At 39.8% G+C, this 26681-nt stretch overlaps 1 protein-coding gene across 1 annotated transcript in view; it reads left to right on the top strand.

Moving 5' to 3' along the window:
• The first annotated feature begins 301 nt into the window (after nucleotides 1–301).
• Nucleotides 302–26681, top strand: part of prkd1 (protein kinase D1) — a 54134-nt gene continuing 27754 nt past the window's right edge. Inside the window, 9 exon segments of the mRNA XM_034113455.1 lie at nucleotides 302–431; nucleotides 11266–11397; nucleotides 12072–12244; nucleotides 15621–15644; nucleotides 16431–16641; nucleotides 23059–23136; nucleotides 24472–24590; nucleotides 24592–24674; nucleotides 25710–25833. Of these exon segments, the coding sequence (XP_033969346.1) occupies nucleotides 317–431; nucleotides 11266–11397; nucleotides 12072–12244; nucleotides 15621–15644; nucleotides 16431–16641; nucleotides 23059–23136; nucleotides 24472–24590; nucleotides 24592–24674; nucleotides 25710–25833 (1059 nt within the window). The 5' untranslated portion in view covers nucleotides 302–316.

Genomic DNA, 26681 nt, shown 5'->3' on the forward strand with positions numbered 1-26681 from the left:
ATACACCTGAACATCAGCAGGAGAGGACTCTTTAAAGTAGAGACACTACATACTGATATATGCAAAATAGAGCCCCTTTAAGATGAAATATAATTTATTTTGATGTAATGTTTTGGTCTGAAAGCGTGTTAAACTTTGATCTTCCAGTAAAATTCAAATGAAGTTTTTTGTTGCTGCATCTGGAAGGTTTTTTGAATACATTTGTTATACAGCTGATGTTTCTCTCTGGGTGCTGGTTGATAATGTGTCACTGTGTTCTGTCCACTCAGTGCTCTGTTTTCTGTCTCGTCAGATACCAGAGTGTGTTTTCTATGGGATGTACGAGAAGATCCTGCTGTTTCGTCATGACCAGACCTCTGAGAACGTGCTGCAGCTGCTCCGCTCCGCCTCTCAGATCCAGGAGGGAGACCTGGTGGAGGCCGTGCTGTCAGGTAGCTGGACTTTATTATAACCAGAGGTGGGAAGTAGTGGAGTACAAATACTTCGTTACTGTACTTAAGTACATGTTTCTGGTATCAGTACTTTACTCCACTACTTATTTTTCTGACCATTTTTTACTTTCTACTTCTTACATTTTGAACACAAATACCTGTACTTTCTACTTCTCACATGTTGAACACAAATACCTGTACTTTCTACTTCTCACATGTTGAACACAAATACCTGTACTTTCTACTTCTCACATGTTGAACACAAATACCTGTACTTTCTACTTCTCACATGTTGAACACAAATACCTGTACTTTCTACTTCTCACATGTTGAACACAAATACCTGTACTTTCTACTTCTCACATGTTGAACACAAATACCTGTACTTTCTACTTCTCACATGTTGAACACAAATACCTGTACTTTCTACTTCTTACATGTTGAACACAAATACCTGTACTTTCTACTTCTTACATGTTGAACACAAATACCTGTACTTTCTACTTCTTACATGTTGAACCCAAATACCTGTACTTTCTACTTCTCACATTTCCCAAACAGGCTGGTTCCTTTAGTTTGAATGTGTGTTTGGTGGCGTGATCATTATTATTTAGAGTCATTGCGTGCCTATTGATTTGAACACGATCCGTGTATCCATCATTTCCTGGTCTTCTCTAAAGAAGAGGGACCAATGAAAACGTTGTCATGTTGCCGTTGTTCAGCATGGAAACATTCATTAGCTAACAATGACATTATTGTTCTATTAATATAAAGGGAGGTCAGGTACTCTTTAAAACAGCTGCTAGTTATGGGTACTTTTTACTGAAGTACATTTCAAAGCCCTCTTTACTTTGACTTGAGTAAAGAAGTTTAGTCAGTACTTCTACTTTCACCAGAGTATTTTTAAACACCAGTATCTGTACTTCTACTTGAGTAAAGGATGTGTGAACTTTAGAGTGGTGCAGCAATGACGTATTCTCATAGGCTGACACAGAACTTAGGGCTCCATCCCACTGCAGACTTTATTTCAGCATCTAACCAAAAACACGTAAAAAAAACATCGACTTTGAGACCAGAAGCGGTAAATTGCTGACTAATTAGTGGGCTTTAGGACTCTTTCTTGCAACACTCTATTGCTAAAGAACATGATTTGTGTTCAGATTGAGTTTAAAGTAAACATGGGATGTTATTAAAGTCAAAGTCAACTTTATTGCCAATCTTTTGTGTGTTCAGACAGAGAGATCGAAATACTGTTTCCCACAATCCTGAGGAATGAAAAAAAAATACACATAAATATATATACTGTACAAATATGTATACACATACATTCTCAACAGACACATTTATACATATGCACACATTAAAATACATAAATAACAGTCAATATATACAAAATAAAAGTCACTTCTAACATAAACTGTACATTAGTGCAAAAGACTGTCCATAGCAGCGTAGAAAGTGTCTGGTGCTGTGTGTGTGTGTGTGTGTGTGTGTGTGTGTGTGTGTGTGTGTGTGTGTGTGTGTGTGTGTGTGTGTGTGTTGTCGGGGCGTCACACGGAGGTCACACTTGTTGACCTGCGACATCCCACAGCCTCACAACATCACGACACACACACTCTCTGTTCTGATGCTCAGACCTGCCCATGTGTCGCCATCACACGATCCACGTCACACACACTCCTACATGAGTGTGTGCGTGAATCACTGTGTGTGTCCTCGCCATATTTATTTGATGCCCGTCCATATTTGTCCATGTGCAGGCATGTGTGTGTCTGCATGTGTGTGTGAGAATCTTTTTATGTCTCCCAACATGTAGGTGTGTGATTGTCAGTCATTGGACTGGGTGTGTGTGTTTTTATGTCTATCAGTGTCTGTGTGTGCGTGTCTGTGTGTGTGTGTGTGTGTGTGTGTGTGTGTGTGTCTGTGTGTCTGTGTGTGTGTGTGTGTGTGTGTGTGTGTGTGTGTGTGTCTGTGTGTGTGTGTGTGTGTGTGTGTGTGTGTGTGTGTGTGTGTGTGTGTGTGTGTGTGTGTGTGTGTGTGTGTGTGTGTGGGGTTCGGGGGTGTTTAAGTCCAGAGGCCTGTACTACGAAGCTGGTTCAACATAACCTGGATATGTTTGAGTTAGCCGGTTGGCCTAATCCAAAACATACGCGCTCTCGGCTAAGCAGTACTACGACGCTGGATATCAAGTGGATCGCTCAAGCCAGCCGTGTCCTATCTAGTTAGGTGCGCGTTCACATGAAAGGGGTGGTATCTGGAGCATTCGACCAATCTCAAACATGGACAAGCGTACTGACAGCGCAGCGTCATACTTCCTGAATGAAAAGTGAACTTTAATATTAGTCAAATATGAGGAAGTTAAACTTTAAACATCCATGACTTAAACACTTTATCCAGGATCAAAGCCACATAGCTGCACCTGCAAGGTGAATACAGCTGGTAACAGAGAAAGTGTTTGAATGCGTACATTAACAGGTTTATGATATCACTGCCCCGTCCAAGACACGATCTGACTTTAATTACATTTGACTCGAGTGTTTTGTCAACTTAATGTGTTGCTTAAAATAATACTTCTGCATACAGTATGTGACACTGTGAGTGTTGCACGGCCAGATACGGCTCAGCTGACTCAGATAAGGAGATATATGATACATTATGATGTGATATGATATGAATGATAATGGGACACATCAACGTCTGCACTCACAGTGCCGCGGACTGTACGTAATGTTACTCTGATCCGGTTACTTATGTCGTGGCAGATATTTAAGTAAGCTTTCTTAACGCTAATGTTATAATAGTCAGATTGCTCTGAAGATGGGAGGGGATATTCTATTCATTTTCACGTTCACACAGTCAGTTGATTTTGGCCGGTCGTCTTTCCTGCAACGGCAGTTTTTCTGTATTTCCTCTATCCTGTAATATGAATTGATCGCTTTAAACTCCGCACACGGAGCTCTGATTGGTCAGCAGGCAGTGCTTTCACTGAGTTGATCTCTTAGCCTGCCACCTAACCTGCTCCGGAGCAGGTTTGCCGCTCAGCATAAGTTACCATGGAAATCTAGCCTGCTAAAAAGAGAACCAGCGTCGTAGGACCGGAAAGCCCGAGCTTTCCCTGAATTTAGCTGGCTAAGCGAAAATCCAGCTTCGTAGTACAGGCCTCTGTTCCAGTTGGGGCATGTCAACATTGAATATATAAGATCTAGCAGATTTGGCATTTTTCGGAAAAGTATCTGAATGTCAATTGAAGGGAAAATGAACTGGGAAACACAGATTTGGTTTTGTATCAGTTATGCATCCTATACATTATGTATCTACAATATATACCTCAGCACATACTGTTTATTGGAAATAGTCAAATGTTATTTTCTTATGGCTTACATTTGTCAAAAAGAATACAACAAATATATGCAGTGAGCCGAAAAGCATCACTTTGACATAACAATGAATGAAAAGTAGAAATAATAGTAATGTGTGTTAAAAGAATGTATTTTTAGACTCTTTATTGTCATTCCTACTACAGTACGTAGGTTGTTTCACACATTCAGATGCAAAAGTCAAGAATCATAAATAGAAAATATAAATTGTAAGTAAAATATATGATAAAAAACATTAATTAGTGTTCACAGTATGAACAATATGGCAGCCTGATGCACACGGAAAATAATCCAGATGTGAAAAATAATGATTTCCATCTCATGTTAATATATGCTGTCTGGCTGCCACCCAGAAACAAACGTGTGTGTGTGTGTGTGTGTGTGTGTGTGTGTGTGTGTGTGTGTGTGTGTGTGTGTGTGTGTGTGTGTGAATTAAGGCTGTGAACAAGTTAGAAACAGATAATGTGTTATGCATAGTTGTGGACGTGTATATGTATTTTTGTCCTTTTAAAAAAAAAAAAAAAAAATTATTTATTTGGATTGCCTGCTTGTGAATTGTAGTGTTTGTGTTCAATACAAACATTAATCAAAACAATAAATCACAGGAAACCACAGTAAAGCGATGATGTCCCGTCATCCTCAGGGTTACTGTTGATCGTAAACAACTTTAATCAACTTGTGAGCTGATTAAACAAAAAGGAGGAAGCAACACTAACTAGCTCTCTGTGTAATATCACCTGTGTGTAACGGTACGTCCACACAGCAGCGTTAAAAAAATCTTGGAGGTGGGCGTATCTGAGGCTTGGGGATTTTTTGCGAACAACCAATCACATGAATCTCCCGCCCGCGACATACGAAGCAAAATAGCCCGAAGTAAACTGGATATAAACTCCCAAAACAGGCGAAAACCTACCACTGTCTCTGCCACCTCCCTCCATGCCTGGCTCCTCCGGTTTGTATCCCGGTAGGTAAATAGGGACGGGTCATAAAGCACCGGGTGATTCCCTACCGCTAATTTCTCCTCCATGTTTTGGAATATGAGGAAATGACCTGCGGTATGTCTCTCCCAGCATACACGCCGTTTGATTGGCTAGAGCTTGAACTGCCAGATTTGCGTACACGGGATTTGATTGGCTGCCGCTTCCACCTCAGCTTCAAAAGTTGAACATTGCTCAACTTTGAATCCTCAAAATCCTGAAAATCTCCGCTCGCCTGCCCACAATGCAGTTCGGCGAAAAGTGAGGGAAAGTGACGTCACCCCATTCAAAGTGAATGGGCAGAAGCATTTCAAGATTTTTTTAACGCTGCTGTGTGGACGCTCCGTAAGACGTAACGTTTGGGGAATTATCAGGATTTCTTTTATTTTTTTTACAAGTTGTTTTTGACCAATCAGCTCTCTTGGCAGTTGCTCCCTGTTACACCATGAAAAGTTAATTTCCTGTTTGTTTCTTCAACACTTGGAGCTGTCGCCGGTACTGACTGAGAGCTGTTAACAAAAGTGTTTTTAGCTGAGTGTCAGGAGTCTGAGAGAGAGAGAGGGAGAGGAGGAGGGAGTAGAAAAGTTAGAGGAGGGGTGGATGAAGAAAGAAATAATCATGAGGGAAGGAACAGCAACACAAATACTTCTTACCTTTGCTGTTTTCTGATCAAAAGTTGTGTTCAAGGGCATTACAACCCATATAAACTCTGCTGAAGGTTAATCCAATGTCTCTGTGTCACCTTGAAATGATTACTGATAATCCATCATCACATTTATGGCAATAAACGTATTTTTCATATAGAGCGTAACGGAGCTTTCGGTTTTGGGCAAACTGCGTGCGCATCACTCTCACTCCTCAATGGTAATGTTTATGTGGATTTAGGAACTGCCTCTCGATTCTATTGGGCTCTAACGGTTCAAAAGAGGTGTCAATCACCAACATCGACCGATGGGTTACAGAGATATGGCCAATCCACCCAAATCACCCCAGAGGTGTTTTCTTTTTCTAAATCTCTCTAAAAAGGTCAAATGTCACTTGTTTTGCATCAATCTTGATACAGGGTTCTTATTATAGGTTATAGTTTGGATTCCTAAAGCTTTTAGTCTACGATCCCATCATCCAAGGGTAGTTTTCACTATAAGTAATGGTTTGTTTTTGGACGGACACTATCATTTACATTTTTTTACTATGTTCAATCTGAATTTACTTTAAAAATAAAAACATCTATATTGATTCTGACTTTTCTATATCCAGGTTTATGTCATGATTTGAGTTTTGTGTGTTAAGTTATTTTGAAATTCTGTTCTCCCTGTGTCTGGTCTACCTTCCTGTGTTTGCCCTCCTGTCTCATTGTGCCTCATTGTGTTTCTGCCTCCCCTGCCCAGCTGTGTCTTGTCCTGTGATTACCCTTCTGTGTATTTAGTCTCGTCTTCCCCTGTGCTCCATGTCGGTTCGTTGTATTTTCTCACTCTCCATGTTTGTCACTTACCTCATGCTACCTCATTATGATTCACGGTTTTTGTCTTGTTTTTTCATGCCAACAGCTTTGTTTAACACTAGAACCGCCAGAGATTTTTTATACCTAAAACCGCCACCTGGGTCAAATTGACCCGCTATTAGAATGCATTGATTTTCAAGGTAAAATGTTCTTTTATTGAACAGAGAGTTTTGATCGCACAGGGATGAAACGTATACCAATATAATCTGTGGACTCTCAGGGCTCGACATTATAAATGGCCCGCTGGCCCGGAAGCATTATTTATACACCGCGGCCAGCATAACGTACTTTCAACTCGCCCCACAGCTGTTTGCTGCGGAGCGTGAGCGGGAGCGCACTCCTTCACTACAGACTGTCTCTCTCTCTCTCTCTCTCTCTCTATCTATAACTATCTATCAATATATCTATCCATCTCTCTCTCTCTCTCTCTCTATCTATAACTATCTATCAATATATCTATCCATCTATCTCTCTCTCAATCTATCTCTCAGTCTATAAGGAACCGCAGTAGACAAAAGGCGTTGCTATAGCAACACGTCATGTTTATATGAAAAGGGGTGGGGTCAATATGACCCGCTGGGCGGAAATAGGTATAAATGGCAATTTTTTTGGCGATTTCTTCAATCTGACTTCATATTGACAATTTTTAACAACATAGGGTGCTACATAACACACTTTCAGGAAAAGTCACGGACTGGAAGACTTTAATATTTTATTGAAAAAAAGTTACACGCAATAAAAAACAGCTCTGGGTCAAATTGACCCGATTGGCGGTTCTAGTGTTAAATACATTATAACATTACATTACATGTCACTTGTTAGACGCTTTTATCCAAAGCGACTTACATACTCAATACTGTGGGCAATCCCCACAGGAGCAATTTGGGGTGAAGTGTTCAGGGACACAACGACATGCTGACTGCAGTGGGGTTTGAACCTGTGCTCCCCTGATCCGAACACCAACGCCCTACCCGCTGCGCCACACGCCTCTCACTTTTGTTTTGAAACCCGCTTCCCTTTTTAACTGCATTTGAGTCCTAATATTCCCGGATCCTGACAGTTTATCATTGCTTTGAGAAAAAAGATTATTAATTTAACCCTTTTAGAAGGGAAGTTATTGTCATCTGTTCTGGGAATGTCATTTTCGAGCCTGAGACCTGAAAAACGGGCTTGGGGTTTAACAGGTTTAGAGCAGCTCAAACGGGCTTTTTATGTTCTTTTCAGGTTCTGGTAGTAAACAAAAGACTCAGGTTGTGCAACAGTAAAAAATGCAAGGATTCTTGAGAAAAAACGGTTGCTAAAATGTCAATAATTATTTTGGTAACACTTTATATTACACGCATTCAGCATGAACACGTTGTTAATTAGATAGAAATACTTAATTTTGAGTTATTTAGACACAATTAACACTTATAGTTTCATGTCTTGTTACATAAGAATAGATCATATTTGTTAAGTGTTATTATGGGAGAGTTACTATTCTTATTAGGCCCTTATTGAGCATATTAAGACCAAAACTCATGTATAACAACGTCCTTACCAACCATAGTGTTACCATTGTTTTTTACTGTTTTGGTTTTAACAAAGATTTATAATTACGAGACCCCTGAGCTGAAGGTTGTTATCGCATCATTAACACTGGAACAAATGCTGCTCCGAAAACAAGTTCAACAATAATGAAAACAAGGTGTTACAATAGAACAAGTGAACATTAGCTTGGTGAGATTTCTAGAAATAAGAAGGGATGTTTAGATAAATCAGATCTTGTAATTAGCTGGAGAACTCAACTATATTTGACCAGAATCAGGAAATGTTGTGTTACAAAATAATCCGCAAACGCTCAAAGGTTTTCTGTTTTCTGATGTTAGTTGGTGATTTTCTAATAGTTGAGTTTTCATCTGAGATACGACTCAAAATAAGATGTTTTGACTTAATAAGATGTCTAAAAACAAGAGCCTATATCTCACTGCAGTGTTACTTCTGAAGTTATTGTGTCTTATATCAGGTGGAGAGACATGTTCTGACTAGATATTAGACTAAGATACTGGGAAATATTTCAGGTGAATCAACAAGTCTCACATGCATGAACAAAAATGTGCCTTTGAGCCTCAATGGTGCCAACGGAATTCATTTTGATATGGGTTAAAAGTCTTTATGAAGTAGACACCCTTCCTTAAACTCATGCAATCCACTCACATAAACACAATGCTCCATCTAAGAAGGAAACACATTTAAAACTAACATCTGAGATACGACTCAAAGTAAGATGATTTGATTTAACAAGATGATGCATTGTCTAAAAACAAGAGCCTATATCTCACTGCAGTGTCACTTCTGAAGTTATTATGTCTGATATCAGGAGTAGAGACATATTCTGATTAGATATTAGACTAAGATACTGGACAAGATTTGTAGTTTTTGTATTGAAGTTTCCTCTTTTGTTTTACTTCTTACATTTCTAACACAAATACCTGTACTTTCTACTTCTTACATTTGCAAAACACTTTAGTTTTAATCTGCGTTTGGTGGCGTGATCATTATTATTTAGAGTCATTGTTGTGCATATTGATTGTTGAGGTAAAACACAATGGTTATAATCACTCCACCACACGCTGAGGTTTACAGGTCCTCCACCCACACTGTTTGTTTTCTGGCTGTTGGTTAACAAGCCAGCAGCGAGCGCACATTTCATCTCAGCACACATAAACACAGGCATTTATATTCAGACAAGGACTACCTAGGAAACTCTCACACACACACACACACACACACACACACACACACACACACACACACACACACACACACACACACACACACACACACACACACACACACACACACACACACACACACACACGAGTCATTTTCTGAAGCACATAATAACAGTTTGGGAGCAGCTTGTTCAGACTTCCAAATGTATGTTGGCCCTCCAAACAAAAGGCGTAAACAATAATTTGAATAAATGGAGGTAATTTCCTGCGGCAGAATGTCTAATCAGAGCCGCATTCTGCTGGAGGACCACAACTGTGTGCATGTGTGTGTGTGTGGAAGGGAAAATTCAAGAGAGTTTTCAGGAATGCATGCAGAGAGAGACATAGATGAGGGGAAAAAATTATATCCCAAACTACCCGTCGTTTCTTTGCCAAGGCTGCTGGCCAACCGGAGAACACTTGGTCCATCTGCGCGAGATAAGAGCCTCTCAGACCTCCAAAACATTTACAAAATACCCGCTAACAACCCATTCATTACTCTTTGTCTCCGCTGTTCTGTTTATCACCCTCCCCTTTTCTCTCGCCATCTCTGGCTCGTTACAGGAACTCTGGTGATGTTCGTTCGTTATCTATATTCTTTCAACATTTTTGGACTGAAACTAAGGTTTGAGGTTTTATAGATAGTTCCTTTATTTGTCAAACTTGCCCTGCACCTCCACACAGGTGTCATGTTGGGAGGATTCATCCTGAAAAGTCTGCACGTAAGAAACACAAAGGTGCCTGAGTGTCTGCCCTAACTGGTGCAACAAATCTAACAGAGTGTGACATGCTAATGAAGCGTCTCACACACACACGCACGCACGCACGCACGCACGCACGCACACACACACACACACACACACACACACACACACACACACACACACACACACACACACACACACACACACACACACACACACACACACACACACACAGAAGAGGTCTAATCAGGCGCAATAAGTGAAAACACCTGTGCACATCTAGAAAAACACCTGTAGGGCCATCGAACCACATTCAACATTTGGGAATTTTGACTTCTCTAAAATGTAGAAAAATCGAATAACATTTATCAAAGTTAGGAATCAACAATTTTGTTTGTTATCTGAGAAGATAGGACAATTATGACATAGCTGACGAGACCGACAGTCTTCATTTTCATTGAGAAAACGCCACAGAACAAATCAAATGTTGTTGTTTGCATCTGGGTTGTCAGCTGTTGTTGTTGACACTGTACTCTGAGAAAAACAGATGCTCACGAATCAGAAAATGATTGATCCATAAATTGTTGCACAGCTCATTTAAACGTCTTACTTGGAACCAGATGGTTTCTCATTAAAATCCACATGTGACTCAACTGTCATCCGTTTTAATCATCTTTTTACTTTGTAGGCAGTTTGTGAATCAAACTTTTAGACTTTTAGATTAGTATAACTGATATATCTGGGTTTACTTTTGGGTTTTCACACAGTTTAGTTCTGGGTTTGTCTGCGGGAGTTCTTGATTCTGCCAAGAGTGCCCAACTGAGTTTTTGTGAAAACAGCTGGAGGATGTTTTGGATAATATGGCCACCGGCCCAGTTGATGAGCAGCTGTTCGACTCTGTGCCTAATTTAAAGGGGACCTATCATGCAAAATGCACTTTTGTACGTCTTTTCTACATGAATACGTGTCCCCGGTGTTCCAGGGAACTCACCAAGTGTCAGAAAACACAACCCTCTCTATTTTCCTCCATACCCAAATCTCTAAAAAAGGGGCTGCAACGGATCTGATAAAAACTGATCCAGATTTGAACACTGTCCTGACGTCAGGACGGTGGCACTACGGCTATTGGGCCAACTCCACCAATCAGGAGGAGACAGCCACGGCCATTGCCGTTCGAAAGTGCTGGAGACGCTGTAGTACATATGCCAGGCCTGTAGGTGGTGCTGTTCTCACTGAATCAACCCTTACAAAAACAGAGCTAACATTTTTCAAATTGAGCAAAATGAGGCATGGCTAAAATGCATGATCTGTTTGGTATTTTGAAAAAAAAAAAGTATAAATATGCCTTATATAGGTATGGTCCTACACTATATTATTAAAATATAGCATGATAGGTCCACTTTAAAACATTCTGGAACATGTGGAATGAAACGGCTCCAAACGGTTGACAACATGGTAAAGACTGAGCTATCGGTTTTTCAAGGTATTTGACTCACATCCTCACATCTTTTGTTTCCTTCAGCTTCAGCCACGGTGGAGGACTTCCAGATCCGTCCTCACTGCCTGTTCGTTCACTCGTACCGAGCTCCAACCTTCTGTGATCACTGTGGAGAGATGCTGTGGGGACTCGTCCGACAGGGACTCAAGTGTGAAGGTACACATCTACTGACAATATTACTTAGAATATTAGTGCATAATAGTTTGTTTTATTGAGTTTTAAATGTGTTTCCTTCTTAGATTGAGCATTGTGTTTATGTCAGTGGATTGCATGGGTTTAAAGGTCACCTATTATGCAAAATCCACTTCTTCATGTCTCTTCTACATCAACATGTGTCCCCTCTGTGGAAAGAGACTCTGAAAGTTTCAGGAACAAAGATTCTCTCTTTTTTTGTCCTGATCCATTTATATAAAAAAATGAGCTGATCAGATTTTGGCCACTTGATGATGTCATAACGATGTGTTGTCTTGTGTAACCATTAGCCAATCAGCAACTAAGGTAACCCCCCCCCCCACCTTATCACCTGAATCTCCTCCTAGAGCACCATTGAGTTCTTTGTAACCAAATCTCTCTCAGAGGGGCGTGGGGAGGGGCTCCTTATTTTCATCTAAAGTAACAGACAGAGAATCAGCACTTTGGAAACAGGGCTGAAACAGAGGGGATTATGGGTAATGCTGCAATGATCTGTTTGGTGTTTCAGCCAATCAGAGACAGGCTCTGTATATATCTGAGACCTGTGATATATTGATGAGAAACAGTTTAATAGGGGACCTTTAACTTGTTTTTGGAGCAGCATTGTTTTCAGTGTTGTTGTCTTTCTTTCTGTCCAGGCTGCGGACTGAACTATCACAAGCGTTGTGCCTTTAAAATCCCAAATAACTGCAGTGGAGTGAGGAGAAGGCGTCGCTCCTCCAATGTGTCCCTGACAGGAGGGCTTATAAACCTCGGACGTCCTCCTTCTGCTGAGCCCTCACCCCCCCATTACACCGATGAGGCGTTACTGGTCAGTGGATAATATAGAGATCATCTTAAACATGTCTATATGGGGATTTCTGGAGGACTTGACATTTTTTGTTGGTGCACACCTAGTTACAGAGTAGTGGAGTACAAATACTTTGTTACTGTACGTTTCTGGTATCAGTACTTTACTCCACTACTTATTTTTCTGACGACTTTTTACTTTGACTTCTTACATTTTGAACACAAATACCTGTACTTTCTACTTCTTACATGTTGAACACAAATACCTGAACTTTCTACTTCTTACATGTTGAACCCAAATACCTGTACTTTCTACTTCTTACATTTTGAACACAAATACCTGTACTTTCTACTTCTTACATGTTGAACACAAATACCTGTACTTTCTACTTCTTACATGTTGAACACAAATACCTGTACTTTCTACTTCTTACATGTTGAACACAAATACCTGTACTTTCTACTTCTTACATTTTGAACACAAATACCTGTACTTTCTACTTCTTACATGTTGAACACAAATACCTGTACTTTCTACTTCTTACATGTTGAACACAAATACCTGTACTTTCTACTTCTTACATGTTGAACACAAATACCTGAACTTTCTACTTCTTACATGTTGAACCCAAATACCTGTACTTTCTACTTCTTACATTTTGAACACAAATACCTGTACTTTCTACTTCTTACATGTTGAACACAAATACCTGTACTTTCTACTTCTTACATGTTGAACACAAATACCTGTACTTTCTACTTCTTACATGTTGAACACAAATACCTGTACTTCTACTTCTTACATGTTGAACACAAATACCTGAACTTTCTACTTCTTACATGTTGAACACAAATACCTGAACTTTCTACTTCTTACATGTTGAACACAAATACCTGAACTTTCTACTTCTTACATGTTGAACACAAATACCTGTACTTTCTACTTCTTACATGTTGAACACAAATACCTGTACTTTCTACTTCTTACATGTTGAACACAAATACCTGTACTTTCTACTTCTTACATGTTGAACACAAATACCTGTACTTTCTACTTCTTACATGTTGAACACAAATACCTGTACTTTCTACTTCTTACATGTTGAACACAAATACCTGTACTTTCTACTTCTTACATTTTCCAAACAGGCTGGTTCCTTTAGTTTGCAGAACACAGACACAGACGTTCCTTCGATCTTTACATTTTGATTAAACGTTTAAATAATCGAATGAAGATCTGGACAGCAAAACATTTGTATTCCCAATCTGTGTGTTATATCATCAAAATGCACTGTGATTATTTTTAACAATGCTTCTTGACATCATTCAGTCCGAGACAAAAGCAGCTTCTGGTTTTTTAGCTTGCAATTGCGATTTTGCCATCTGTGGACAGCAGGTTTGAATCATGCTACCAATTACCATGACAGCTGAGAGGAACAGATCCCTGCAAAAAGGCTCCTAATTATTCGTGTGAAAGTGCTTTTGTTGGTGGTGATGATTAATGCTACAAGATGACTGAAACACACAGGTCCACACTTCATGATGCAAAAGAAACATATGTTCAGGAAACAGCAAAAGATAAGAAAATAGAAAATGCTCAAAGGTGGATCGAGACTTACTTTGTTTTGGCCTACCTCTATATTGATGCAACATACTCTGAAGATCAGAGCAGGGTGTCCGCGGGGTCTTAAAAAGTATTACAGGTTGATAAATTAATTTAGCGAAAATTAAGGCTATTAAAAAGTATTAAACGGCATTTTCCAAGGTATTACATTTTGTGTAGTTTAGTTATGGCATCCCGTTGGATTTGACGTCACCTGAACAGGACATCGCACGCTCACTGCTTGATAGCGTGCTAAGGTCCGTTTACGCCGGTTGTTAAACAACATCGTTACGGGGAAATGCAAGTCTGCGTCCAAATGGTTGGAAGATAAGGAGAAAGGACAATCAATACTGTATATAGTCAATGTGAGGTAAAGTGTGTCGCCAAGGTAACCGGTTAAAACTCCAAGTGGCGATGAGGTCTTAAAATGTATGGAAAGGGTCTTAAAAAAGGTCTTAAATGTGAGTGCAGTGGAAACACATGATGAAATGGCATTTAAAAACAGTCATCAAAAAGCAAAGATAGCTAAATAAACATAACAAATACATGAATAAAAGTTACAGAGCAGTGTGAGATATGAATAGTTTAACTAAAAGCAGATGGAAAAGTCTTCAGCCTGGATTTAAAAGGACCTGCAGGTTTCTGGGAGCTTGTTCCAGATATTTGGAGCATAATAACTGAACTTCTCCAGGTTTAGTTCTGACTCTGTTCATGTTTCGTTCTCTTGCTATCACTAACTGATGAGTTATGACTGTTGTCTTAAACCACCTAGTTGTAAACTAAATATATGTCTTACTATAGAGACTCCTGGGTTTTGCTGTGGCTCGGTGATGGTTTGCCTTTCAGTCAGAAGGGTTGACAAATAACCCTTTAACAAATCTTTAAAACACAAAACACTTTTGGTGTCTTCAAATGTAAGATGCTCAATTCTACTGGCGTATCAGTGAAGTGTTCTTTAATCACAACCAGAGATGGCAACAGTTCACACATCCTTTACTCAAGTAGAAGTACAGATACTCGTGTTTAAAAATGGTGAAAGTAGAAGTACTGACTAAACTTCTTTACTCAAGTGAAAGTAAAGAGGCTTTGAAGTGTACTTCAGTAAAAAGTACCCATAACTAGCAGCTGTTTTAAAGAGTACCTGACCTCCCTTTATATTAATAGAACAATAATGTCATTGTTAGCTAATGAATGTTTCCATGCTGAACAACGGCAACATGACAACGTTTTCATTGGTCCCTCTTCTTTAGAGAAGACCAGGAAATGATGGATACACGGATCGTGTTCAAATCAATAGGCACGCAATGACTCTAAATAATAATGATCACGCCACACATTCAAACTAAAGGAACCAGCCTGTTTGGGAAATGTGAGAAGTAGAAAGTACAGGTATTTGGGTTCAACATGTGAGAAGTAGAAAGTACAGGTATTTGGGTTCAACATGTGAGAAGTAGAAAGTACAGGTATTTGTGTTCAACATGTAAGAAGTAGAAAGTACAGGTATTTGTGTTCAACATGTAAGAAGTAGAAAGTACAGGTATTTGTGTTCAACATGTAAGAAGTAGAAAGTACAGGTATTTGTGTTCAACATGTAAGAAGTAGAAAGTACAGGTATTTGTGTTCAACATGTAAGAAGTAGAAAGTACAGGTAGTGGAGTAAAGTACTGATACCAGAAAAATGTACTTAAGTACAGTAACGAAGTATTTGTACTCCACTACTTCCCACCTCTGTTCAGAACAATAACGCTCTAACTGTTGTTCTGTCTTTCTTGTGTTGTCTTTCTCTGTGCTGCAGTCTCCAGTCAGTCCCAGCATGGAGGTAAATATAAGAGATATAGTGAATGGGGGAAATAGAGTGATTTATTGTTTTTAGCATAACGACATGGGATTTTATGTCAAGTAAAATTGTTGATTTAAAGATTGGCAAAAGTTAGTTTGACATTTTTCAATTTAAAAAGCTTTCTGAAAAAGTCATATTTTTATATATATTTGTATTTTTGTATTTGGGATTGTGGTATTTCGATCTCTCTGTCTGTACACACAAACTGAAAGATTGACAATAAAGTTGACTTTGACTTTGACTTGAATAGTAATAATAATAATCTTTATTTGTATAGCACCTTCCATACAATAAGTGCAGTCCAAAGTGCTTCACATAGACATTTCAAAGAACATTTATCTCACACAGAATACAGATACCAGTAAAATACTCAAAATAATTGCGTCGAGTAGACATATGAAATACATTTAGATTAAAGGTAAAACAATGAAACTGTGCATTAAAAGGAGGATAGTGCAAATTCAACATACAATCAGGGGACAGGTTCAAATGCATCGCAATGCATTGAGAAAGTGCAGCAGAGAGCAGGGGTTGGCTTCCTAAAAGGCTAGTATATTCCATTAATAATAATCCTGATCTGTGTCCAAACTCAGTAATAATGTCTTTGAGTTTTTAGCATAACGACATGGAGTTTTAGGTCAAGTAAAATTGTTGATTTAAAGATTGGCAAAAGTTAGTTTGACTTTTTTTCATTTAAAAAGCTTTCTGAACATTTGACTACTTGAATTGTATATTCCAATAATGCTTATATTTGTCTCTTTGCAGCAGAAAGCCCAGTTAGATTACTTCCCAGGGAGAGAGCGCCGTGCCAGCTCTCAGTCGTACGTCGGACGTCCCATCGAACTAGACAAGATCTTACTGTCCAAAGTTAAAGTTCCTCACACTTTCCTGATCCACTCGTACACCCGACCCACGATCTGCCAGCACTGCAAGAAGCTGCTGAAAGGACTCTTCAGACAAGGCCTGCAGTGTAAAGGTAAACGTCCTGTTTTCATCCCTTCTGTCAAATATAACACGATCATTAAGCATCTTTTGTCAAGTACAATGTCCCTAAACAGTCAGATTATCAAAGTGAAGTTGAAAGGTCCATCGATAGTTTTTCCTGAGAGTGGCACGTGCGGTAATTCAATTGTTAAAGGTCGCCTATTATGCAAAATCCTCTTCTTCATGTCTCTTCTACATCAACATGTGTCCCCTCTTCTTCATGTCTCTTCTACATCAACATGTGTCCCCTCTTCTTCATGTCTCTTCTACATCAACATGTGTCCCCTCTTCTTCATGTCTCTTCTACATCAACATGTGTCCCCTCTTCTCCATGTCTCTTCTTCATCAACATGTGTCCCCTCTTCTTCATGTCTCTTCTACATCAACATGTGTCCCCTCTTCTTCATGTCTCCTCTACATCAACATGTGTCCCCTCTTCTTCATGTCTCTTCTACATCAACATGTGTCCCCTCTTCTTCATGTCTCTTCTACATCAACATGTGTCCCCTCTTCTTCATGTCTCTTCTTCATCAACATGTGTCCCCTCTTCTATGTCTCTTCTCTCATCAACATGTGTCCCCTCTTCTTCATGTCTCTTCTACATCAACATGTGTCCCCTCTTCTTCATGTCTCTTCTTCATCAACATGTGTCCCTCTTCTTCATGTCTCTTCTACATCAACATGTGTCCCCTCTTCTCCATGTCTCTTCTTCATCAACATGTGTCCCCTCTTCTTCATGTCTCTTCTTCATCAACATGTGTCCCCTCTTCTTCATGTCTCTTCTACATCAACATGTGTCCCTCTTCTTCATGTCTCTTCTACATCAACATGTGTCCCCTCTTCTTCATGTCTCTTCTACATCAACATGTGTCCCCTCTTCTTCATGTCTCTTCTACATCAACATGTGTCCCCCCTTCTTCATGTCTCTCTTCATCAACATGGGTCCCCTCTTCTTCATGTCTCTTCTACATCAACATGTGTCCCCTCTTCTTCATGTCTCTTCTACATCAACATGTGTCCCCTCTTCTTCATGTCTCTTCTTCATCAACATGTGTCCCCTCTTCTTCATGTCTCTTCTACATCAACATGTGTCCCCTCTTCTTCATGTCTCTTCTTCATCAACATGTGTCCCCTCTTCTTCATGTCTCTTCTACATCAACACGTGTCCCCTCTTCTTCATGTCTCTTCTACATCAACACGTGTCCCCTCTTCTTCATGTCTCTTCTTCATCAACACGTGTCCCCTCTTCTTCATGTCTCTTCTACATCAACACGTGTCCCCTCTTCTTCATGTCTCTTCTACATCAACACGTGTCCCCTCTTCTTCATGTCTCTTCTACATCAACATGTGTCCCCTCTTCTTCATGTCTCTTCTACATCAACATGTGTCCCCCCTTCTTCATGTCTCTTCTTCATCAACATGTGTCCCCTCTTCTTCATGTCTCTTCTACATCAACATGTGTCCCCTCTTCTTCATGTCTCTTCTACATCAACATGTGTCCCCTCTTCTTCATGTCTCTTCTTCATCAACATGTGTCCCCTCTTCTTCATGTCTCTTCTACATCAACATGTGTCCCCTCTTCTTCATGTCTCTTCTTCATCAACATGTGTCCCCTCTTCTTCATGTCTCTTCTACATCAACACGTGTCCCCTCTTCTTCATGTCTCTTCTACATCAGCACGTGTCCCCTCTTCTTCATGTCTCTTCGACATCAACATGTGTCCCCTCTTCTTCATGTCTCTTCTACATCAACATGTGTCCCCTCTTCTTCATGTCTCTTCTACATCAACATGTGTCCCCTCTTCTTCATGTCTCTTCTTCATCAACATGTGTCCCCTCTTCTTCATGTCTCTTCTACATCAACATGTGTCCCCTCTTCTTCATGTCTCTTCTACATCAACATGTGTCCCCTCTTCTTCATGTCTCTTCTACATCAACATGTGTCCCCTCTTCTTCATGTCTCTTCTACATCAACATGTGTCCCCCTCTTCTTCATGTCTCTTCTACATCAACATGTGTCCCCTCTTCTTCATGTCTCTTCTACATCAACATGTGTCCCCCCTTCTTCATGTCTCTTCTTCATCAACATGTGTCCCCTCTTCTTCATGTCTCTTCTACATCAACATGTGTCCCCTCTTCTTCATGTCTCTTCTACATCAACATGTGTCCCCTCTTCTTCATGTCTCTTCTTCATCAACATGTGTCCCCTCTTCTTCATGTCTCTTCTACATCAACATGTGTCCCCTCTTCTTCATGTCTCTTCTTCATCAACATGTGTCCCCTCTTCTTCATGTCTCTTCTACATCAACACGTGTCCCCTCTTCTTCATGTCTCTTCTACATCAACACGTGTCCCCTCTTCTTCATGTCTCTTCTTCATCAACACGTGTCCCCTCTTCTTCATGTCTCTTCTACATCAACACGTGTCCCCTCTTCTTCATGTCTCTTCTACATCAACACGTGTCCCCTCTTCTTCATGTCTCTTCTACATCAACATGTGTCCCCTCTTCTTCATGTCTCTTCTACATCAACATGTGTCCCCCCTTCTTCATGTCTCTTCTTCATCAACATGTGTCCCCTCTTCTTCATGTCTCTTCTACATCAACATGTGTCCCCTCTTCTTCATGTCTCTTCTACAATCAACATGTGTCCCCTCTTCTTCATGTCTCTTCTTCATCAACATGTGTCCCCTCTTCTTCATGTCTCTTCTACATCAACATGTGTCCCCTCTTCTTCATGTCTCTTCTTCATCAACATGTGTCCCCTCTTCTTCATGTCTCTTCTACATCAACACGTGTCCCCTCTTCTTCATGTCTCTTCTACATCAGCACGTGTCCCCCTCTTCTTCATGTCTCTTCGACATCAACATGTGTCCCCTCTTCTTCATGTCTCTTCTACATCAACATGTGTCCCCTCTTCTTCATGTCTCTTCTACATCAACATGTGTCCCCTCTTCTTCATGTCTCTTCTTCATCAACATGTGTCCCCTCTTCTTCATGTCTCTTCTTACATCAACATGTGTCCCCTCTTCTTCATGTCTCTTCTACATCAACATGTGTCCCCTCTTCTTCATGTCTCTTCTACATCAACATGTGTCCCCTCTTCTTCATGTCTCTTCTACATCAACATGTGTCCCCTCTTCTTCATGTCTCTTCTACATCAACATGTGTCCCCTCTTCTTCAGTCTCTTCTACTACAACATGTGTCCCTCTTCTATGGTCTCTACATCAACATGTGTCCCCTCTTCTTCATGTCTCTTCTACATCAACATGTGTCCCCTCTTCTTCATGTCTCTTCTACATCAACATGTGTCCCCTCTTTCTTCATGTCTCTTCTACATCAACATGTGTCCCCTCTTCTTCATGTCTCTTCTACATCAACATGTGTCCCCTCTTCTTCATGTCTCTTCTACATCAACATGTGTCCCTCTTCTTCATGTCTCTTCTACATCAACATGTGTCCCCTCGTCTTCATGTCTCTTCTACATCAACATGTGTCCCCCTCTTCTTCATGTCTCTTCTACATCAACATGTGTCCCCTCTTCTTCATGTCTCTTCTACATCAACATGTGTCCCCTCTTCTTCATGTCTCTTCTACATCAACATGTGTCCCCTCTTCTTCATGTCTCTTCTTCATCAACATGTGTCCCCTCTTCTTCATGTCTCTTCTACATCAACATGTGTCCCCTCTTCTTCATGTCTCTTCTACATCAACATGTGTCCCCTCTTCTTCATGTGTCTTCTTCATCAACATGTGTCCCCTCTTCTTCATGTCTCTTCTACATCAACATGTGTCCCCTCTTCTTCATGTCTCTTCTACATCAACATGTGTCCCCTCTTCTTCATGTCTCTTCTACATCAACATGTGTCCCCTCTTCTTCATGTCTCTTCTTCAATCAACATGTGTCCCCTCTTCTTCATGTCTCTTCTTCATCAACATGTGTCCCCTCTTCTTCATGTCTCTTCTACATCAACATGTGTCCCCTCTTCTTCATGTCTCTTCTACATCAACATGTGTCCCCTCTTCTTCATGTCTCTTCTTCATCAACATGTGTCCCCTCTTCTTCATGTCTCTTCTACATCAACATGTGTCCCCTCTTCTTCATGTCTCTTCTTCATCACCATGTGTCCCCTCTGTGGAAAGAGACTCTGAAAGTTTCAGGAACAAAGATTCTCTCTCTTTTTGATCCATTTCTATAAAAACCTGTCTAAATGAGCTGATCAGATTTTGGCCACTTGATGATGTCATAACGATGTTTTGTCTTGTGTAACCATTAGCCAATCAGCAACCAAGGTAACCCCCCCCCCCACCTTATCACCTGAATCTCCTCTAGAGCACCATTGAGTTCTTTGTAACCAAATGTCTCTCAGAGGGGCGTGGGGAGGGGCTCCTTATTTTCATCTAAAGTAACAGACAGAGAATCAGCACTTTGGAAACAGGGCTGAAACAGAGGGGATTATGGGTAATGCTGCAATGATCTGTTTGGTGTTTCAGCCAATCAGAGACAGGTTCTGTATATATCTGAGACCTATGATATATTGATGAAGAAGGGGATAATAGGGGACCTTTAAGGTTTCATGCTTTAGAGACCAGCAATGGGATCAGGGAGTTCATGGAAATCTGATATGTAAATATAAAGAAATGTTTAAGTTGGTGTGTTCAACAAGTTACTTTAATGACATACATGTAGTTGGTGGTTTTTCAAGCCCAAAACCCTTAGAAAATATGTTTTTAGACAATCCTGACGCTCTAGATTTACTAACAATGCGGGAAGTAGTCAAGAATAAAGAAAGAAAAACAGAGATACAGGTCAGGCTAGAAAGAGACTGGCACTTAAAAACTAAAACGTCATGCTTTTATAACCTTATGAGGGAGTCTCATCCACCCAAATGTGTAGGCCTTAAGAGATGCTGGGAGAAGGACATAGGGGAAGAGATAACTGGTGAAACATGGAGGGAAACTATTGGGTCATGGTTTAAAGTTTCAAGGGAAATACAGACACGTCTGATTAATTATAAAGTCATCAATAGAACATATTGGACTCCAAGTAAAATGGCAAGGCTAGGACTCAGAGGCTCTGACTTGTGTTGGAGATGTGATACTACATGTGGCACTCTGCTGCACATGTTGTATTCATGCCCCATGATAGATATCTTATGGTCGAAGATTGTTACCTTCATTAATACAGTAATGGCCTGCTCTCTGGCACAGGGACCAATGCTTTGCATACTAGGTATGGTACCAAAGGAAAGTGGTCTGAATGCCCGTCAGATCTCATGGTGCAGAATAGCACTTATTACTGGATGTAGGATAGTGTTGCGACATTGGAAAACTAGAGAGGATATATCCTTTAAGGAATGGATGGACGAAATAGCCCAAATCTCCTCCTATGAAAGATTATGCTATAAGATGATAAATAGAACAGATATCTACATGAAAATATGGAGCCCTTTTGTGGCGGTGACTTGAAGTGCTGGAGAGCTCCACCCTTTCAAATCATTGAAAACCCAAAATAAAGTTATATGTTGTTGATAGCCTTTACATGTGGCGCTTCTGAGTGGTTGTGTATATCCGTGCGTGTGTGAGCGCATCAGCGTGCGCTTATGTTTGGGGCGATGGGGGGGGGGGGGGCCAAAAACAATATTTGCACCGGGGCCAATCACAACCTTGTTACGCCACTGGTGTATGCCATGGATGATGCTCTACCTCTGTAATGTTCCCTATGTCCGTTTTGTCCGTCTTGTCAGTTATTGTCGTGTCTCTGGTGTAGTTTGCCGTGGTACTTTGATATCTTGATATGTGATACATTTAGCAGGCTGTGTTGTTATGTATGTATGTATGTATGTATGTATGTATGTATGTATGTATGTATGTATGTATGTATGTATGTATGTATGTATGTATGTTTTTCTTTTTCTGGAAAAAAAAGAATAAAGAAAGGGCTGTTCATGAAAAACTGTTTTAATGTAGTGTAGTACTTAAACCTTTTAGTCCAGCAAGAATTCATCTGTTTGTTGATTTTGTAAAGCACAGCAGTCGATTCAATGGAACAATGTCAAACCAAATCAAGCTATATTTATGTGAATAAAGGCAAAAAGCGTCAGATTTGAAACCATAACACCATGACTAAAGAGTAAAATAACCACAATCATTGTTAGGTTAACTGCTTGTGGTCTTCATGAGGGTCGTTGAAAACCCAAACCAAAACACAAGCCACTTGTACCTTCTTCGTGAACCTTGGAAGTAGTTAAAGTTGTGCCAGCGACTGCTCCTCTGTTTCTACAGGAGAACGTTAGTATTTTAGAAGTTAAAAGGATAAAGCTTTTTAATTCAACATTGTATTTTGTCAAGTGTTTGATTTTGAACCTGTTCTGATCTAATGGCTGCTCCCATTGCTTGTTTCTCCCATAGATTGTAAATTCAACTGTCATAAACGATGTTCTCCAAAAGTGCCGAACAACTGCCTGGGAGAGGTTTCAAGAAATGGAGGCAAGTTTCATATTTATGATCCTATCCAAGCTCCATTCACAAACACACCGCAAACTTTGATCATAAACCTAATTATAACCTTGATACTGAAACCGAGTCTTAATGGGCTCACTGGCTCTTCTTTGTTATATTTTATTCTTGCAAGAAGTTCAGTCAATCATACTGTTATGATTATGATATCACTCGTCACCAGCTTGAGCTTCAATATCAGGATCCATGTATTTATTATCCTCTCAAGAATGGAAGTAGTCATCGCATACAGAGTAGCTTATACATCAAAATTCTTACTTTTTCTCAAAATTCTGACTTTCTCAAAATCTCAAAATTCGGACTTTCTCAAAATCTCAAAATTCGGACTTTCTCTCAAAATTCTGACTTAAATCTCAAAATTCGGACTTTCTCAAAATTTCGACTTTCTCTCAAAATTCTGACTTTCTCAAAATCTAAAAAATTCTGACTTTCTCAAAATCTCAAAATTCTGACTTTTTCTCAAAATTCTGACTTAAATCTCAAAATTCTGACTTTCTCAAAATTTCGACTCTCTCAAAATTCTGACTCTCAAAATCTAAAAAATTCTGACTTTCTCAAAATCCTGACTTTCTCAAAATCTCAAAATTCTGACTTTCTCTCAAAATTCTGACTTAAATCTCAAAATTCTGACTTTCTCAAAATTTCGACTTTCTCTCAAAATTCTGACTTTCTCAAATGTTGACTTTCTCTCAAAATTTTGACTTTTCCTCAAAATTCTGACTTTTCCTCAAAATTCTGACTTTTCCTCAAAATTCTGACTTTTTCTCAAAATTCTGACTTTCTCTCAAAATTCTGACTTAAATCTCAAAATTCTGACTTTCTCAAAATGTCGACTTTCTCTCAAAATTCTGACTGTTTCTCAAAATTCTGACTTTTTCTCAAAATCAAAAAATTCTGACTTTCTCTCAAAATTCTGACTTTCTCTCAAAATTCTGACTTTTTCTCAAAATCTGGAAGTACATGTAGTCATCACATACAGAGCATCAACTAGTTCCTGAACAGTGTCCTTCACATGCTGATATCCAAGAGAGGGAGTTACACAGTCACAAGATGGAGGAATAGAAAGCAGTATTCAATGTTTACTTCAGATTAGCTCCACGTCAGAAATGAGCATGCTTGTCATATGTCTATCTCCATAGAGGCTGAATCATCATGTTAATCACATAGCTATCATATGCCTCAAACAGTCCTGATGCTCTTCTAGGTAATCATACATCTTCAGTTGGGATACCTTTGTTATCATGTTACTCTCATATTGGAAGAGGACATTCAGGATTTTCCCAACACTGTGTTTTGGTTTCGTAGATCTCTTGAGCCCGGGGGCGGAGTCAGACATCGTGATGGTGGAGGGAGGCCTCGATGATCACGATGACGAAAGAGGAGGCGGTTTGATGGACGATATTGATGATGCAATGACATCAGAGGGGGGGGGGGCTTCTGGAGGCGGGGCCTAACGACCTCTGTGACCCCCACGACCCCGACCTCGACGAATCAAACAGAGCCATCAGGTACACACATCCTTCACTCAAGTAGAAGTACAGATACTCATGTTTAAACATACTCTGGTAACAGTAGAAGTACTGACTAAACTTCTTTACTCAAGTAAAAGTAAAGAGGCTTTGAAATGTACTTCAGTAAAAAGTACCCATAACTAGCAGCTGTTTTAAAGAGTACCTGACCTCCCTTTATATTAATAGAACAATAATGTCATTGTTAGCTAATGAATGTTTCCATGCTGAACAACGGCAACATGACAACGTTTTCATTGGTCCCTCTTCTTTAGAGAAGACCAGGAAATGATGGATACACGGATCGTGTTCAAATCAATAGGCACGCAATGACTCTAAATAATAATGATCACGCCACCAAACACACATTCAAACTAAAGGAACCAGCCTGTTTGGAAAATGTGAGAAGTAGAAAGTACAGGTATTTGTGTTCAACATGTAAGAAGTAGAAAGTACAGGTATTTGGGTTCAACATGTAAGAAGTAGAAAGTACAGGTATTTGTGTTCAACATGTAAGAAGTAGAAAGTACAGGTATTTGGGTTCAACATGTAAGAAGTAGAAAGTACAGGTATTTGGGTTCAACATGTAAGAAGTAGAAATTACAGGTATTTGGGTTCAACATGTAAGAAGTAGAAAGTACAGGTATTTGTGTTCAACATGTAAGAAGTAGAAAGTACAGGTATTTGGGTTCAACATGTAAGAAGTAGAAAGTACAGGTATTTGGGTTCAACATGTAAGAAGTAGAAAGTACAGGTATTTGAGTTCAACATGTAAGAAGTAGAAAGTACAGGTATTTGTGTTCAACATGTAAGAAGTAGAAAGTACAGGTATTTGGGTTCAAAGTGTAAGAAGTAGAAAGTAAAAAGTCGTCAGAAAGTAGTGGGGTAAAGTACTGATACCAGAAAAATGTACTTAAGTACAGTAACGAAGTATTTGTTCTCCACTACTTCCCACCTACAGAAACACACAAAACAACACATTCAGGAAGAAATATATCCCTTGATTTTTATCTTTTTCTTTTCTTTGTTGTGCAGCCCGTCCACCAGTAACAACATCCCTCTGATGAGAGTGGTTCAGTCCGTCAAACACACAAAGAGGAAGACGAGCAATGTGATGAAGGAGGGATGGATGGTCCATTACACCAGCAAGGACACTCTGGTATTGACCTGTCTGTAGTTTTATTCGTTTGTTTGTCTGTCAGTGTTTCCTACCTTTTAATAATGAGGTTTTATGAATTTAAGAGAAAGCTTCTGAATCAGGAAGAATAATAAGTGTCGCACTGGAAAAATGCTGCTCCAAAAACAACTTAAAGTGGACCTATCATGCTATATTTGAATAATATAGTGTAGGACCATACCTATATAAGGCATATTTATACTTTTATTTTTTCAAAATACCAAACAGATCATGCATTTTAGCCATGCCTCATTTTGCTCAATTTGACATTTTTTAGATCTGTTTTAGCAAGGGCAGATTCAGTGAGAACAGCACCATCTACAGGCCTGGCATATGTACTACAGCGTCTCCAGCGCTTTCGAACGGCAATGGCCGTGGCTGTCTCCTCCTGATTGGTGGAGTTGGCCCAATAGCCGTAGCGCCACCGTCCTGACGTCAGGACAGTGTTCAAGTCTGGATCAGTTTTTATCAGATCCGTTGCAGCCCCTTTTTTAGAGATTTGGGTATGGAGGAAAATAGAGAGGGTTGTGTTTTCTGACACTTGGTGAGTTCCCTGGAACACCGGGGACACATATTCATGTAGAAAAGACGTACACAAGTGCATTTTGCATGATAGGTCCCCTTTAAACAATAATGAAAACAAGGTGTTTTCACTTGAAATAAGTCAAAAAATCTGCCAATAGAACAAGTGAACATTAGCTTGATGAGATTCCTTGAACTAAGACAGGATATTTAGATAAATCACATCTTGTAATTATCAGGAGAACTCATTTTGAACTATATTTGACCAGAATCAGGAAATGTTGTGTTACAGAATAATCCGCAAACGC

Source organism: Trematomus bernacchii, unplaced genomic scaffold (genome assembly GCF_902827165.1).
Source record: "Trematomus bernacchii unplaced genomic scaffold, fTreBer1.1, whole genome shotgun sequence".
In the NCBI taxonomy this organism is placed as follows: domain Eukaryota; kingdom Metazoa; phylum Chordata; class Actinopteri; order Perciformes; family Nototheniidae; genus Trematomus; species Trematomus bernacchii.